Source organism: Setaria viridis, chromosome 5, assembly GCF_005286985.2.
Source record: "Setaria viridis chromosome 5, Setaria_viridis_v4.0, whole genome shotgun sequence".
Taxonomy (NCBI): domain Eukaryota; kingdom Viridiplantae; phylum Streptophyta; class Magnoliopsida; order Poales; family Poaceae; genus Setaria; species Setaria viridis.
The window spans coordinates 21923379-21939487 of NC_048267.2; the positions used below are offsets into that span (position 1 = coordinate 21923379).

General features: G+C 44.5%; 2 protein-coding genes and 1 pseudogene across 2 annotated transcripts; 1 reads left to right on the forward strand and 2 right to left on the reverse strand.

The window, feature by feature from the left end:
• Window positions 1-5592: 5592 nt before the first annotated feature.
• On the reverse strand, window positions 5593-6239 carry LOC117856312 (uncharacterized). Its single transcript, XM_034738705.1, has 2 exons — window positions 5955-6239; window positions 5593-5886 (listed from the first exon to the last, which is right to left on the reverse strand). Exons 1-2 carry the CDS (start codon window positions 6237-6239, stop codon window positions 5593-5595), a joined length of 579 nt encoding a protein of 192 aa, XP_034594596.1.
• Window positions 6240-7955: 1716 nt separating this feature from the next.
• Window positions 7956-10970, reverse strand: LOC117856313 (ABC transporter G family member 53-like; annotated as a pseudogene).
• Window positions 10971-14917: 3947 nt separating this feature from the next.
• Window positions 14918-15814, forward strand: LOC140222830 (uncharacterized). Its single transcript, XM_072293958.1, has one exon. The coding sequence runs from the start codon at window positions 14918-14920 to the stop codon at window positions 15812-15814; it is 897 nt and encodes a 298-aa protein (XP_072150059.1).
• The last annotated feature ends 295 nt before the right edge of the window (window positions 15815-16109 follow it).

Below are 16109 nucleotides of genomic sequence, written 5' to 3' on the forward strand. Positions count from 1 at the left end.
GTTGACTTTTCAATTTAACAGGTTGCCAGTTTCCAAACCGGCGCTCACCAGTCACAAAAAGTTAACTCCTCTTCTATTCAGGCCCCGTTTTCTTCCAGCCCCGTTTTCTTCCACTTACTTATTTTTAGCACCCGTCACATCGAATGTTTAGATACTAATTAGAAATATTAAACGTAGACTATTTACAAAACCCATTACATAAGATGAATCTAAACGGCGAGACCTCGAATCTATTAAGCCTAATTAGTCCATGATTTGACAATGTGTTGCTACAGTAAATCATAGACTAATTAGGCTTAATAGATTCGTCTCGCGAATTAGACTTCATTTGTGCAATTAGTTTTGTAATTAGACTATATTTAATACTCTTAATTAGTACTCCCTCCGTCCACGGATACTAGGCGCGATTCAAAAATTACAAAGACCAAGGAAGACATTAATCACGGCTCGTTGCCAGAAAAAACGTTCGGTTCCTCCCCGTAATAACTTCACGCTCCGCATTCTCCGTAACGCGCCGTTAACCGAGCACGCTCCGCATTCTCTGTCTCCAGTGCATGCATGCACCATGCAGCCGCTCGCGCGAGTTTTTCCGAGAGCCCGCGTTCCTTCCCGTTTCCACGCGCATTTTTTCCTTCCAATTTTCACACCTGCATGCAGATCCAAATCTCACCCGCGCTATTTTTTCGGCTTTCATCTACATCCGCTAATTTTTCAGATTCATCTACGCCCGCACTATCTTTTCAGCTGTTGGCGCCTAACTAGTTTGGTTTTTCGGCATGCAAGTGGCACCACTAATGGCTCGTTTGTGTTCCTATAAATAGGCAATGCAAGCACGCGTGCGGCTGACAACATTCCTTTCTCTAATCTTTCTTCTTTGTTTGAACACCATGCCTGGTTTAGATTTGAATGAACCTATCAACTGGGATGAGATTGGGGAATTTGAGGGAGAAGTACATGAGTTGAACTACGACTATGTTTGGGACGGCGGCAACGAAGGTAATCACATAGACTTTTCTCTGTTTTTTTTGTATTCTTTCATTGTACGAGCGGTGTACTTATTGGCAATGATACAGCTGACGGCGAAGACAACAACGACCAAGATGAAGATGGCCAAGGTGAAGGTGACGGCAACACAGCTGAAGCAGAAGCAGTCCATGGCGAACCTGAAGCAGTCCATGGCGAACCTGAAGCAGGCAGCGGTGCACACACAGTGCAGCAAGTTCAAGGGGCGGCCTCTGTGCAGCAAGTTGAGGAAGCTGGTTACGTGCCTCAAGTAGACGCCGGCGATGAAGCTGATGTTGTGGCATTTGACTCAGGTACTCCATTGCATGCACTCATTATTTTATTTTTATTTTTATGCATGCAAAGCTGAATGAACAGTCCCATGCAAAATTTGAGTATGCCAATGTCTTTGTGTAGGCACTCCTGCCAATATCAAGAGGAGGCGGTACTACCCTCCTGAATTTAAAAGAATCATGTACGCGATGTGCTTAGAAAGAACAACTCCAGGCGTGCTGAAGGAGGGAGTGACGAAATCTGTTGCTAGTGATATGGGGGTGCCGTTGAGAGTTGTCCAGCGTGCATGGCGTGAAGGGAAAACTGGTGGTGGAATTTCAGCTTTTGATTCCAATAAGAAAAAAAATTGTGGCGGTAAAAAAACATCCATTTAACCCAGATGTAATCAAAGATGTGCCACTTAGAGAGCGTCAAACTATCCGTAGCCTAGCCAATTCCATTAAGATGCCAAAGAGCACATTGCATAAGCGTCTACAAGAAGGAAAGTTTAGGCGCCATACAAATGCCATAAAGTTCACCTTAACTGAACAAAACATGAAGGAACGTGTGCGATTTTGCACACAAATGTTTGACAACCTTAGCTTACCAGATGACCCAACATTCAAATCTTTGTACAATGTCATTTTCATAGATGAGAAATGGTTTTATAGGACAAAGAAAAACCAAATTTATTACTTGGCGCCGGGCGAAGAGATCCCTCGTAGAGCTGTGAAGAGCAAAAATTTCATTGAAAAGGTGATGTTTCTTGCTGTGACAGCCCGCCCAAGGTTTGAGAATGGTGTATGCACATTTGATGGTAAAATAGGAATTTTTCCCTTCACTAAATTGGAGCCGGCCAAGAGAAAAAGTCCCAATAGGCCGAGAGGTACGAATTTTAATTTTGTTTAAATAGGAGCACTAAGTATAGCAACTTTACTTATCTTGGTTACTCTACTTGCATGCATGGTTGATTACAGGAACCATGGAGCTAAAGGCCATGACATCGGTCAACAGAGAAACTATCCGTACGTTTCTAGTCGACAAGGTCTTGCCTGCCGTCAAAGAAAAATGGCCTGCTGAAGAACGAGGACGCCCAATATTCATTCAACAAGACAACGCGAAGACTCACATTGCAGTTGATGACCCGGATTTTTGCCGTGTTGCAAAAGAAGATGGGTGGAATATAAGGTTGACGTGTCAGCCACCCAATTCTCCTGATCTTAATGTTTTGGATCTAGGCTTTTTTGCAGCCTTGCAGGCATTGTTTGAAAAGTTATCTCCGTCAACCATCCAAGAAATTGAGGCTAATGTGGTTAAAGCCTATCTAGAATACCCGGTGGACAGGGCAAATCGTGTGTTCCTTACACTACAAGCATGCATGAGGGAGATTATGCTTGCAAAAGGAGGACATCATTACAAAATTCCGCATATGAATAAGGGAACATTGGAGAGAACTGGTCAACTTCCAATAAGGCTGCAAGTAGAGAAGGAAATTTATGTAGATGCAGTGCGTTTCATCACTGCATAGCTTACAACATGTCTCTTTTTTGTTTGATCTTCAGCAAACTAGACTGCATGTAATCGATTACATCATGAAAACATTTAGATCATTCATGCAATTCAGGAAAACTAGGAAAAACGATTTTGTACATCATAGGACGGATGATTGCAAGGGCCTTCTCATTTGCTTCCCTTTCTTTTTCTCTTTCGGCAGCAACAGCTGCAGCAATGCTAGCTTCTTCCTCGACATCCTCAAATGAGTCTGGAACATAGGTGTCGCCGGCTAGTGAGTCAGGGACATACCGAATGCTGTCAAAGTCGATCTCGACGCCATGATCGACATCGGCCTTGGTCGCGAGCGGATGACCTCCAGATTCACCGTTGGCTTGCTGCTGCATGGAGACGGCATCTTCATAGCTTTTCTTCGCCAGCTGCCGCGCGCGGATGGCATGGACACGAAAGGCTCGAGCGCGGCGGAGCTCTAGCTGCGCTTGCTGCTGCATGCATCGGGCGCGCATGCAACGGGCACTCACGACCTGCCGCTTCGCCATCGTCGGTCAAATGCAAGTGAAGTGGTAAGAGATGAGAAGCCAGCGAGAGATGCATGCAAGGACTACTATTCTGGGTAGATATATGGACTCAGTTAACGCCGTAACGTGTAGATTCAACGGGAGGGGAGTGGTACGAGGAGTCCAGCGCTCCAGCAATTAATCCAGTCGCCGATCCAGCGCATGCGCAGCCCCTTGCGCCTAGTATCCGTGGACAAATAGAAAAAGTAGTTGCGCCTAGTATCCGTGGACGGAGGGAGTATCAAACATCCGATGTGATAGGTGATAAAGTTTAGGGGAGTGTATCCAAACATCCCTTAATCCGTCCGACTATCGATACTGGATTAATTTAGCCCTGCAGGATTCCCATCCTAATTTGCCTACGTGGTATGGTTTTGACCGAGTCTTTGCACATTTGGACGTCTAACGTGGAAAGGCTAGCTCCAAGCCTCCAAGCAGAGCTGATCTGTTGCAGTGCCGCATAGCTCCAGAAACGGCCTGCACACCCAAGCCGGGCCACTAACCCCCTGCGAGACATGAGCCGCCGGCCAAAGTTCCACATCACGCCGCCGCCATCTCTCCCCTGCTCGGTTCTGTTCTTCCCTCACGGAAGGTTCGCTCCTCGTCTCTGCAGGAACTGAAAGATCGAACCGGAGCCGGTAAATCGTGGACTCCATGAGGATCAAGGTGAGTAATTCGAACTCTAGAGTATCGATTTGTCCGCAAGATTGAATTGTGAACATCTAGGATTGCTTTGCAGGGGTGGGTAAGGAAATGATGAATATATTTAGATTCTTGCACGAATTTGTCATCCTACTTCCAAGATTTAGTTTCATCAGTAACTGTAGTAACTAATACATCCTTTTCAATTCTTCTAGGTCAGTCAGTCCACTTAGCCGTACTTCATTAGATAAATCGAAGATATTCCTATAATTAAATCAAATCGGTATATGTGATCTAGACACCTCACATACTTATTTCATGGTTGCCCCATATGACCCTTCTTTTTTTGCTGAACCTTCTAACTGCTGGTAAATTAGTGATAGCATTTAGAAATATGAACAAAATTAAGCTATCAACTGACAGTGACAGCTTTTGAATGTTGCAATTTTTTTGTGATATTTTGAAATTATGTACGTCCCTCTACTGAATGCTTGTATTACTGCTACACTTATTGTGAGGATCAACATAATTTAAGTGGAGTCTTTTTACTCTGAATTGCTCAGTTATGCTGTCTAATAAGTGTTCCCTTTGATGGCTTTGTTTTTTCTGTCCGATAAGTGTTTAACCGATGGCACTATAATACTCCATGTTTTACTGTCTCGTATGTATTGAACTGATGGCAATGACATTATAATTAGAATGGTGTTCCAGAAGTGTATCGGAGGTGCTGGAGCACAATCACATGATGAAGATGTCAACTTACAGTGAGCATTTTTAATGATGCAACTCTGAAGGAGTCAATTGATCATGCTTGCATTATGAAAGATGGAAGCTTTTTGTGGTACTTTGAACTTTTGTAAGTAACTTGATGTGTTTGTGTTAAAGCTGTTGTACAACAAAAATTAAAGTGGATGTTAGTCTCATCGTATTACTATGAATGGTTGTGTCATGTGGCATAACAGTTCAGGACTTGTGGTCCACTTGGTTACTAGCATCTGATTTACTGTAACGATCATTTCCATTTTACTCTGAACGGTCGTCATGAACTCATATTTCCTTTGAAGGTTTTGTGTGCAAAACGAAGCAACACAACTAATAAGACCATCTTTTTAATATCTGAATTGTTGAACTGATGGCACTAATCAGGTCATTGTTCGGCAGTATACTGATGGCACTAATCAGGCCATTGTTATGCACTTTACATGATATAGTGATGGCACTAATCAGGCCATTGTTCAGCAAGATTGTAGGATTGCATCTCATCCTTGCAAGTTGGACATAGCTACAAGGATATATTGACTTTTAAGAGAGCAAGAACAACGGCTTCATGCACTCACCGCAGCTCCACATCAGACGGATTACATGGCGTACAAATATATTTACTCGGTCAAAACCACCTCCACATTGGAAAAATCGGGTGGGAATCCCGTTTGAGGGTTAAATTAATCCGATTTAAATAGGAGAAGGGAGTAAATTAAGCTAATATTTTGTTGAAGGGAGTAAATATATTTTTTTTCTATTCCGTTTATTTGGTGCAATAGTATCGAGAAATAAAGTTTCCCAGTGCTCGACTGGCCAACCTTCTTCTCTCCATGAAGCCGAACTCTCAGAGGTTCTCAATTAGCGTCATGATTATGGTTTCCGCTCCCATTTCCTGAAGACGATTCTCAATCGCCCCACGCAGGGACCCCTTCTCTTTCCTCGCTCCACGTTGGTCTCCCGCGCCATCGCCGGCGTCGCTGCTGCCGCACGATGGGCGCACGCACACGATGTGGAGGTCCACCTTGCACGGCCCGCAGCGGTAGATCCACACGTAGCAGGGTCTGCGGCACGCCGCGCACGTCCCCACCGCGGGCACCGCCGTCAGGGCGTGGCCCGGGTGCAGGTCGCTGCGCGCCGTCTGCGGCAGCCGCGAGCACCGCGGGTGCACAGCGAACCCGCACGGCACGCAGCGGTAGAGGAAGGCGCCCGCGGCGATGTCCTATTGTCCTCGCGGCATATGTCGCAGCACGAGGCGGCGGCGGCGGCGCGGGAGAGGGTGAGGTCGTGCCACGGGTGCGCGAAGAAGAAGCGCAGCGTCTCCGGGTACTTGGCGCAGTCCTCGCGCATGTCGAAGCAGCAGCGGCGGCAGCTGTATCCGGTGCCGGTGCTGATCCTGTCGCCGCACAGGTCGCACCAGCACGGCAAGGTGTAGGAGATGAGGTTGAGCTCGTGGGCGGGGTGGGCGAAGTGAGCTACCGATCTTGCTGCCATGATAAATTGGGAATGGGAGTGCGGTCGCTCTCTCTCGGCTAGCTGCGCAACTTGAAAAGGATGATATAAGCTAGCCCTGTGTGTCTCAACCTACACATATCGCCAGCCTGTATTGTGTTGCACAAATTGACATGGACTGCCATAGCTAACAGGGTTCGAGTTTAACGGGGGACTGAGATTCTCATTATCACATAAAGCTCCTTCTTAATTTAGTTTAACGGGGACTGAGATTTTTCGAATATTTTTTTGCTTGAATTGGAAAATGGCTCCGGTAAAAGTTTAAGCATGTGTAGCCAAGAATGGGCGCTCAAGCCAACGACAAACGAAGGCGTACTTTTCGATGGACACGCCCACATGAAAGACATTGTCAGATACATGGGATAGGGGGTGCATTGGGACAAATGCCGTCCAAATAGAATCAGGAGGCCTGTGAATATTGTACCAATTGAGGGTTTCGTTGGCATTGCACTGGAAACGCGTTGATTCGATAACCTCTGATATGTCGCATTTGTGTGACCACGATGATCCAAAATGGGAATGCCAAAAAACAACTTGTGGGAAGCAGGATCAGTAACTCTAACATCTTTTGCAGCTCTGACAGAGAGCTCTGTTTTCTTTGGAGTGTTATGAGAGCAAAAGTTGCCAAGATGGGTTTTAGCTGTTTTCAGGGTGCTCAACGGACGAATATGGGTGTTCTCTTGAAAAAAGTGGCTGGCACAAACAAGACCTCTTGATCTGTTACCTCGAGAGGTTGGGAGTTGGAACAGAAAGCAAATCAGCCTAGGATGATTGCTGGGTGAGGGAAGGTATGGATGAAGATCTGATGTCCTTTTTGGAGAAGAAATACAACTGGAGTCTTGAGCAAGTTCTGGATAAAATCATGAAGATCATGAAGGCGCAAGGGTGGACTGACCTCAAGCCTGTGTTATCTGAGAAGAATGCCTGATATCTGCTTTTGTGATGCGGCAGTTTTCTTTCTGCTGTGGTAGCAGCTTGTGCTGTAAATTGAAACGTTCTTGTCTTGGCTAAATCTGTAAGATGGCTTGGCCTTTAAACTCTGAAAAATGTTATATTTACTTTAAATGGCTTATTTTGATATTTCGGTATTTGTAAATAAAGAATGCACTGAATTTCAACTTTACTTCAACACCTCTGTGTTTCAGAAGTTAGTTCATCTCAACAGTACCCAGAATTTTTTTTTCACAAAACTCGGTCTTTTGTTCAACATTTTTATCAAGTCACTGCACAACAATTCCCATTGACCACCAGCTGAAAAAGAACAGCATCACCTAAGATTAGTCCCAACTGATAGCAGATGCTCTGTTTAGCGATGCATTGAATAGAGATATGGGTGAGGTGAAAGTGAAGCCCAACAACAGGTGAAGAGTGTTCTGATCAGGTGAAACCCGCCAATTCAATAATGAATAGTCTGGAAACTACTCAAGAAAACATCTTTAGAAGTTTCAGTAAAAATATCAAAATTCAAATATGCAAGAAAACTCGCAGAAATTTCAAGATCTAAGTCCATTTTGTTGCAACATAACAAATTGACAAATTATGAATTGAAGAAAGAGATAAGATAATAAGGAAGTATAGTGTATGTTCTATTTTTTAAGTTTGTTAATTCCGCATCTTATAAAATAAATTTAATCTGATGTTGAATTTTATATTGTACGGAGTGTGCAGAGTTTGGTGCCAAGCAATGTCATGGGAAAGAAAAGCTGAACGCCAGGACACGATTATTGGCAGATGACGAGGCATATGCGTATTCTTATGCCACTGCATTACAATGATGGATTGGTGTATGCAAATCAGAATGAAACCAACATACAAGTGCTGCCTGAGGTTTATGACCAAGTTATTGGATACTAGCATGAGCTTACCGTGGCATCATGGTGAAGGCAAAAGCTTTGGGTACAACTTGTGTTTACCATGGGCCCAGTTGACCAGAATACACTTCTGTCCATGATCTCAATCACCGAGCAGCCACACAACCATCCCATAATTTACAATGCTTGCCAAAGGATACAACGGTAACAGAACATCAGACTAGCCTTTAGTTGGCTCTCCCAGTATCTTAAAATATCAACACAGAGGTCTATTGTATAAACAAAATCTGCCATCGCTGAGGAACGTAAGGGAGACTCGCAGAGAAGATCACCTCCAGGAATTGCCTCATCATCTCCTTTGGAAGTTGATGTACTTCACAGAAAGGCCAAAGAAGAACGCAAAAGCTATTGCGCATGCCATGGTCACCACAGCAACCACTCCCAAATATTCATGCCTAAAGCCATAGTAGCGAGGCACCCAGACCATACAATGTCCAAGCAACGGGGCATATCCAGTAGAAGCACCTCGACCAGATAGAAATTCTCTGAATTGAAACTGCAACGAGTAAATACATAAACTCAACTGATCAGTTACTACAATGCAGAGAAACTCACATGTAAAGGGATAAGGAACCCGGAGAAAATGTTCCATAAGCCATAGAAACCGGAAGATACAACTGCTGCTATACTGTCATCAGGCGCAAGCCCCACAGCCAGCATTCCAAAGAATGTGAAGTATAGGAGTGTGAGGTACATAAACAACAGGTACCAAAATAACTTGGTTGCTGTCCATTCAAATCCTATTATTGTGTACACCAAAACACCATAAATCAGAGTCTGAATGAGTATGTACGGGAGTTCAATGGAAACCTGCAATCAATCATAGATAAAATTCCATCAAGTTACAATAGATAATGCAAAAATAAATATATTGTCACAAGTGTGCATCATTGGCATGGATTAGTTACTTGTGCAAATGTGTAAGGTAGAGCTGAATACATTCCAGCAGCTCTCTCCTTGTAGAACACTATCTTTTCCATGCCAACCACAGGATGAATGCCTGATGCGTTTTGTATGCCGAGCATTAAAACAGCAACATACATTGAACCCATGGAATTGAACAGATCTTGCCGTTTTGTTCTGTAAGGTGTAGGGATACATATTACAATTTGGACCCAAAATAACAAAAGAACATATTCCTTGATGACAACTGAAAGCTCTACCTTTTCAAGCCAAGGTTCCAGAATGCTGTACCAAAGAGCAATGCATCATTATGGTGATAAAGTATCTACCTCCTGTGTAATGAATATTTCTCCAATATGACAGATTTTGCTTCCACAAGCATATTAAGCATTGCTTGAAGAAAGGCTGCGAATATTTACTATCAAAATGGAGATCTGTGGAACCAATAGGAGTCCTGCTTAGATCTCTTATCAAATCTTTGTTCCTCCTGAAACAACGAATACAATTTAGCATGTGCATTACACATCACAATGCAATGATGCAAAACAAAAAAATAATTCAGTTTGGGCAAAGATAGCCTAAGAAGCAGACAAGCATCTGAGAACAGTGAATTCCAACAAGATATGGCATAAAAGCTATCTATAGGATTTGATGACAATAGTTCCAATTTGAAGTAAATGTTTGGATCTAGCCCAATTTCCCAATTGAAATGGATCCTAAGGGCATGCTTTTGCTAACCATGCTCAGCAAGGTTAGGAAGGAGCAAGTATGTTTTATTCCTTCTTGTTAGACAGATTAGCTTGGCTGGCCCTATGGGCCTTGGGTGCTGGCCGCACAGACCTGTTGCCGTGCGCCGCCCCTTAGGGATTAGGTAGGTGTTATCCTATTAGGCTAGGATATCCTGATCGGTGGTGTTTCAATAAACCCTAGAGACCCTAGCTTATATATGTAACCCTGGTGCTTTGCATCCTAATCAATCTACTGTTCTCGAGCCATATTGCTTTCATGGTATCATGAGTCGGGCTACCATCCCGATTCACCTGCCACTACTCTAAGCCCCGTGTGCCATACCCCAGTTCAATCAGGTACTAGGCTTCCCTATCCCATACTAGGTATGAGATTAGTACTTTCAAACACTTGATCACGAACGCTGACATGTTTCGACCTTAGCAAATTCATTACAAGATAGACGGGGCAAACCACCACATCAGAACCATTCCCGGTCCCGTCCGTCGTCCTTATAGTTGTAGCATGAGTAAGCAAACAACTCCTATAACTCACGAGTGACAGACAATTACTCAACTTTTACCGAGTCCTATTTAGCACAGCAACTACTCGACCTTATCAACTAGTGATCAAAACAAGATACTAAGTTCATGCATCTACGGTTTTAATCAATTCCTACAAACGTAAATGCACAATCATAAGCATCAACATATTGCATAATTTAAAACAGGGAAGCATGCACCGGGGCTTGCCTTCAGGTTCAGGAAAAGTTAGTGGGTCTTCGGGGTCTTGATCTAGCTCGGGCTCAACTTCCGCGTGATGTAGCTTTGCGGCGGTTTCCTCTTCCAGCGTAGGGTGGAGCTCGTAGGTTCCGTCGGTGATATTAGCTTCTACACGACATGCACATGCAAAGAGTTCATATTTTTCCATGCTTTTGTACGAATGATGCAAGGCATGACTCATTGCTGGAATGAAAGATGCATTTCGACCACATTCACCTAAACAAGGTTTTAAACTTTCGCAACTTTATGAAGTAAGGTGTGTTATGGTTTAAAACTCGGGGTTGACTTTGATGGTGATTGTGTACATATTTAAGATTCTTACAACTTAGAGGTTCACAAGGAAGGTGGGGTCACTTTTAGGATTGTTCGGGGTTCATTTGGAGATTCATTTATTTCTGAATATTTTTTTACCTCTTCCAAAAATTACCCATTAAGTTTATTAGGACTTACATTTTTTTATTCACTTAAACCAATTCCTTATCCAAAATTTGGTTCCACAAGCAAACAGTAACATATGGCATTGAGAAAATTACAGCACCTTACTTATATCATTAATGAGTTACTGTAAAAATTTAGGATCCATTGGATTAGCATAAAAAGAATTAAAAGTATTTTACCACCAAGGGTAGCATGCACTTAACCATTTTTATCTCAAAACCTATAGGATTCTAAAGGTGAAACTTTAACAGTGGATTGAAGGCGTGTTACAGAGACTTTGGTGAATTTTTCATGATTTTTAGAGAAGGACATCTATTTTTCATATTTTTCTCCTATTTATCTTGCTCTAAAAATAAAGGTAGGTTTCATCAAGCTTAAGATAAGGTTTCATATTTTTCCTGTGAACTACACCTTAAAACTGAGCTACTCCAAGTGGTTTTATATTTTTCTCAGCTCTGGATTAAAACTTATGCAAAAAGAAAGATTTAACCTTAGATTTTAAATATAAGGTTAAAAGTGATTCAAAATTCTACTCTAGGGCCCTAAGTATTTTTTTGAGCTTCTACTTACTGAAACACGCCCCACAGAGTTTGATTTACCTTTTTAGCATTTTTGTTCGATTTACTATGATTTAAAAGGCCTAAGCAAGAAATAAAACTATAGGGTATTATTTCCAACAATAACATGGGTAAGATTAGTTTTGTATGAAACTGTGTCCAACAAAAGTGGTTTGGCATTTTTTTGATTTTTCTACGATTTATGGTGCATTTACAAAATTTATCCTATTTTTTGCCGATTTAAACATAAAAAAACCGAAAACAACTTAGAAACTAACGCTCGTGTCTATGGTTTATTTGTGCAGGGGTCCCTAGTTCTTGTGCTAAGGCCCCTGAAAGAAGGTAAAAGACACAGGGAGGTCCTTGCGGCGGCTGGTGGCGAGCTCGACTCGATTCCGGCGAGTCTCGGGGTCAATCGAGGGCAAGAATAGGTGGAAAACGCCGGAGCTCACCGGTGAGGGATTGGCGGCGATTGGGGCGTCGGAGCGGGCTCGGCGGTGGCAGAACAGCTTGGGGACAGGAGGTGGCTTCGGTGGCAGAGTCCCAGCGGAGTTCCGACGACGGCGGGGCTCCGGGAGGGTAACAAGTCGCTCGGATAGGTGCACGGGGTGGTGGCGGAGCTCTTGGTGGAGGTGTCGAGGTGCGTGGAGTGGCGGAGACAGGGGCTCTACGGGAGGGTGGTGCGGCGGTGCTTAGAGTAGAGGAGGTGGCGGGGCTTTGCGGGTGTGGGGAGCTGTGCAGGTGGCGCATCAACTCCTTTTATAGGGCCGGGGAGGGGCGGAGGGCGAGGGCGGAGCCAATGCTGGCGGTGGACGTGGCCGGAGGCGAGCGGGGGAGGAGAACGGGGTGGCACCATTGGCCGGCGGCACTCACTGGCGGAAGGATGGCGCGGGCGCACACGAAGATCTTCCGGTGATTGGGCGGGAGAGATAGGAGGGGTGCGCGATCTTCTTTGTCGGGCGGAGCGATTGGGCAAGACGGGGGTTGTCCTGTCGCCATCGAGTGGCAGATTAGGGAGGCGGAGCTCAGTCATCGAGCAGCCATGGTGTGGTGGAGGGGAGCGGCAGAGGCACGACGCGGCATTGGGCAAGGGAGATGCTCGGGCAAAAGGAGGATAGGGTCGCACGGTCATTGGGCGTCCCGGCGAGCGAGTTGTCTCGTCGTGGCCGTCGGTTGGCTGTCGGCGAGCTCGCCGGTGGGCGAGAGCCACGCGGCTGGTGGCGCTCGGGCGAACATGCCAGGAGCATTCTGGGCGCGCGCTGGGCGAGGTGCGCCTCGGGGTAGTCAGAAAGGGCCGGTTTTGGGTCTTTTCTCCAAACTTTTCAAAAGAACTCGTGAAACTCCAAAAGTAAAACAAGTAGAACTAACATTCAGCTCCAAACTTTACAAAAGGAGTTTCCTTAAAATTGAGATGGATTTGAAACTAAGGAGTTGCAAAGTTTCGCAGAATGCCGGTCTCCGGGGACTTGGACAGATCTTGGTTTTGCTTTTTTTTAGCATTTTGGCCGACTTTGGCTAAGATTTTGAGTAGCTTCCCATTTGAATCAGGTCAAGGTGTAATTGAAGGAAAAGTTCTTCGGTCATAGGACTCCAACTTCTATTAGGGACTTTTCTTGAGTTCAATTCATCTTTTAGAAGGAATAGGCTCACCAAGATGTGCGCTCTAGACGTTTTCGAGACTTAGCGCTGGGATGTAAGTAGGCTGAGTTGACTGTTTTACACGATTTTGACCAAGTTTTTGAGCAGGTTTGGTTGTGATTTGGATCTGGGTCAGTGTAACAAAGTTGGAACACACTCAAGGAACTACAAAAGGTCTGACTTGAGGTTAGATATAGAATGGTGAGATAACAGGTTGCAAAGTTGAGGAAAAACATGAATTCAGGACTTAGGTCATTTGCAGGATTTTGATGTACTCCTGATTTGATTCTTATTTTTAGCCTTCTCCCACTCCGAATTAGCTAAAGTGTTATTAATAAAAGTTGTTTTAAATTAAAAGATTTACAACTCTTCTTTGGGAAAAAATTTAAGTTGGTAAACAGAAACTCAAGTTTTCTATTTAACTCCAAAAAGAGCTTTTTAGGGGCAATTTGGACCTTTCACCTCCTCTACTTAGTGACTAATGACTTTCTTAAGTTTAACTACACAGCTGGATTGATCTAAAGATGAAGTTAACCCAGAATTTCCAGGGTTTCCACTAGGCCGTAAACGATGAGGGAGATCTCTTCCACTGCGTGCAAAAAGATAAGGAGCCTTTGGCAAGCTATGTAAGAAGATTCGTGCAACTCAAGTCCCAAATGCCAGGAGTCGCGGACAGTGTTGCTATATCAGCCTGCATTCTAGGACTCAGCCCGGGTCCGATGGCATCGAAGCTAACAAGGAAAAAGCCGAAAACCATGGAAGCTCTGTACATGAAGTTGGAGAAATATTGCCGATCAGATGAAGACGACAGAAGAAGGGTAGCAGAAAGAAACCATCAAAGGCAGTCTAATAAGAGTAGAAACTGGCAAGCTTCGCCGTACAATCATAACTAGGACCGCAATCAGCATCAAGCCCAGGTATTGGCAATCAAAGGCAACCAACCTTTACACCACAACTAGAATGGTAGCAATCCTTCGCTTCCAAATCAACACAACCAAAACTATTCCAACTCTGGTAACGACAACAGAGGTGACCACGGAGGAAAGGGAAGAGGCCGAAGCAATGGCCCCCCAAAGCCAAACAACCAGGTCAAGCTGCAAAGACCATTTCATTGTGTATTCCATGGAAAGCAGCTCAATCACGCAACAGACTGGTGCCCCATCACCTTGGAAGTCAACGCAAAGCGAGCCGCAGAAAATAAAGCAGCCCAAGCACCCAAAACCATCCACCACACTACCTTTTACCCACACCCACCATATTACCCAAGCCCAACCAACTCCGCAGCTTATCAACCACCACTAACATGGCAACCTTTGCCCTCTTTCCAACCCCAACATCCCATAACCTCGCAAAATGCTAGCTTCGCGCCTATGCAGCCTTGCCAAGATATACCACCACCACCACCACATCTCCCTAAAAAAATTATGAAGGATGAACCAAATCCACTAATCAATGACCCTAAAGCCCTCCCAACCTTTGGAATGATAATGCCAATCTCTAGAGGATCCTCCGACCTCGAACCTCGTGAGGTCAGCCCCAAGGCACTCCCAACATTCGGCATGATAATGCCAATCGCCGGCGGTTCTGCCCTCGAATTTGAAAATAAAAGGCAAAGGAGAGATTATTTTAGACAAGTCAATACCATCATACCAGACGACCCTTCAGCGAAGCTGGAATGGGCACATATGCCAATCACTTTCTCAGAGGAAGATTTCAAACTAAAGACAGCTTCGCACAATGATGCGATGGTGATTGATGCCATTATTGCCAGTTGGAAGATAGGAAAAGTCTTGGTGGACAACGGCAGCTCCACATACATTATATTCGCTAACACATTCAGGGAGATGAAAATTGACCTGCACCTTCTCCAGCCAGCAGAAGTTCCGCTCCTAAGCTTTGGAGGGAAGGCAGTCAAAGCTCTGGTAAAGATATCACTCCCGATCTCTTTTGGCAATCAAGACAACACAACAACTGAGCACATCACATTCAACGTTGTTGAAATGTATTACCCATATTTCCCCATCCTCGGGCGGGGTTTCATCAACAAATTTGATGCAACTATCAGGCAACTCTTCCTCTGCATGAAGATTCCAGCCCCAAAGGGAGTCATCACTATCTATGGTGACCAGCAAATAGCAAGAAATGTAGAGAAAGGTGCAACACCAAGCCAAAAGAATGTCTACCATCTGACCACCCCGAGCGAAGCTGAACCACAAGAGAAAACAAAGCCTTACATTGAACACAAGAGAGACAAAGAGAAGATCAAGATAAGTACTGATGGCAAAATCAAAAGGGTCCTTCTTGACAGTTACATTGCGGACAGACATGTTACCATCGGGGCTAACCTCGACCGTGAGGAGGAGCTCGAACTGATCACGTTCTTGAGAAGGAACAAGGATGTCTTCGCCTGGTCCGCAAGTGATCTCCAGAGAGTAGATAGAGAGATAATTGAACACATCCTCGATATTAGGCCTGGCGCGAAGCTGAAGAATCAAAAATTGAGAAAGATGTCTGAGGAAAAGGCACAGACAATGAAGGCGGAGGTGGACAGGTTGCTCGAAGCTAATGTGATCAGGCCCATACTATACCCAAAATGGCTTGCCAATACTGTTCCGGTCAAAAAGAAGAATGGAAGATGGTGATTGTGTATAGACTTCGTGGACCTAAACAAGGCTTGTCCCAAAGATGATTACCCACTAGAGAGGGTAGATAAAGTGGTGGACGACGCTGCTAATAGTGAAATGCTTTCGTTGTTGGATCTATTCTTAGGGTATCATCAGATCAGAATAAAGAAGGAGGATGAAGGAAAAACAGGCTTTGTCACTCCTTTTGGAACCTTCTGCTTTGTAAGAATGCTAGAGGGGCTGAAGAATGCAGGCCAAAACTTTTCGAGAATGAACGCCATGGTGCTCGACCCACAACTTCGTAGAAACATCC

Bases quoted from the DNA above. Each gene is read 5' to 3' on its own strand.
- LOC140222830 (XM_072293958.1), top strand. From the start codon at position 14,918: ATGGTGATTGATGCCATTATTGCCAGTTGGAAGATAGGAAAAGTCTTG.
- LOC117856312 (XM_034738705.1), bottom strand. From the start codon at position 6,239: ATGGCAGCAAGATCGGTAGCTCACTTCGCCCACCCCGCCCACGAGCTC. The intron at 5,887-5,954 runs GCGCCTTCCTCT...CGGCTGCCGCAG, and splicing joins ACAATAGGACATCGCCGCGG to ACGGCGCGCAGCGACCTGCA.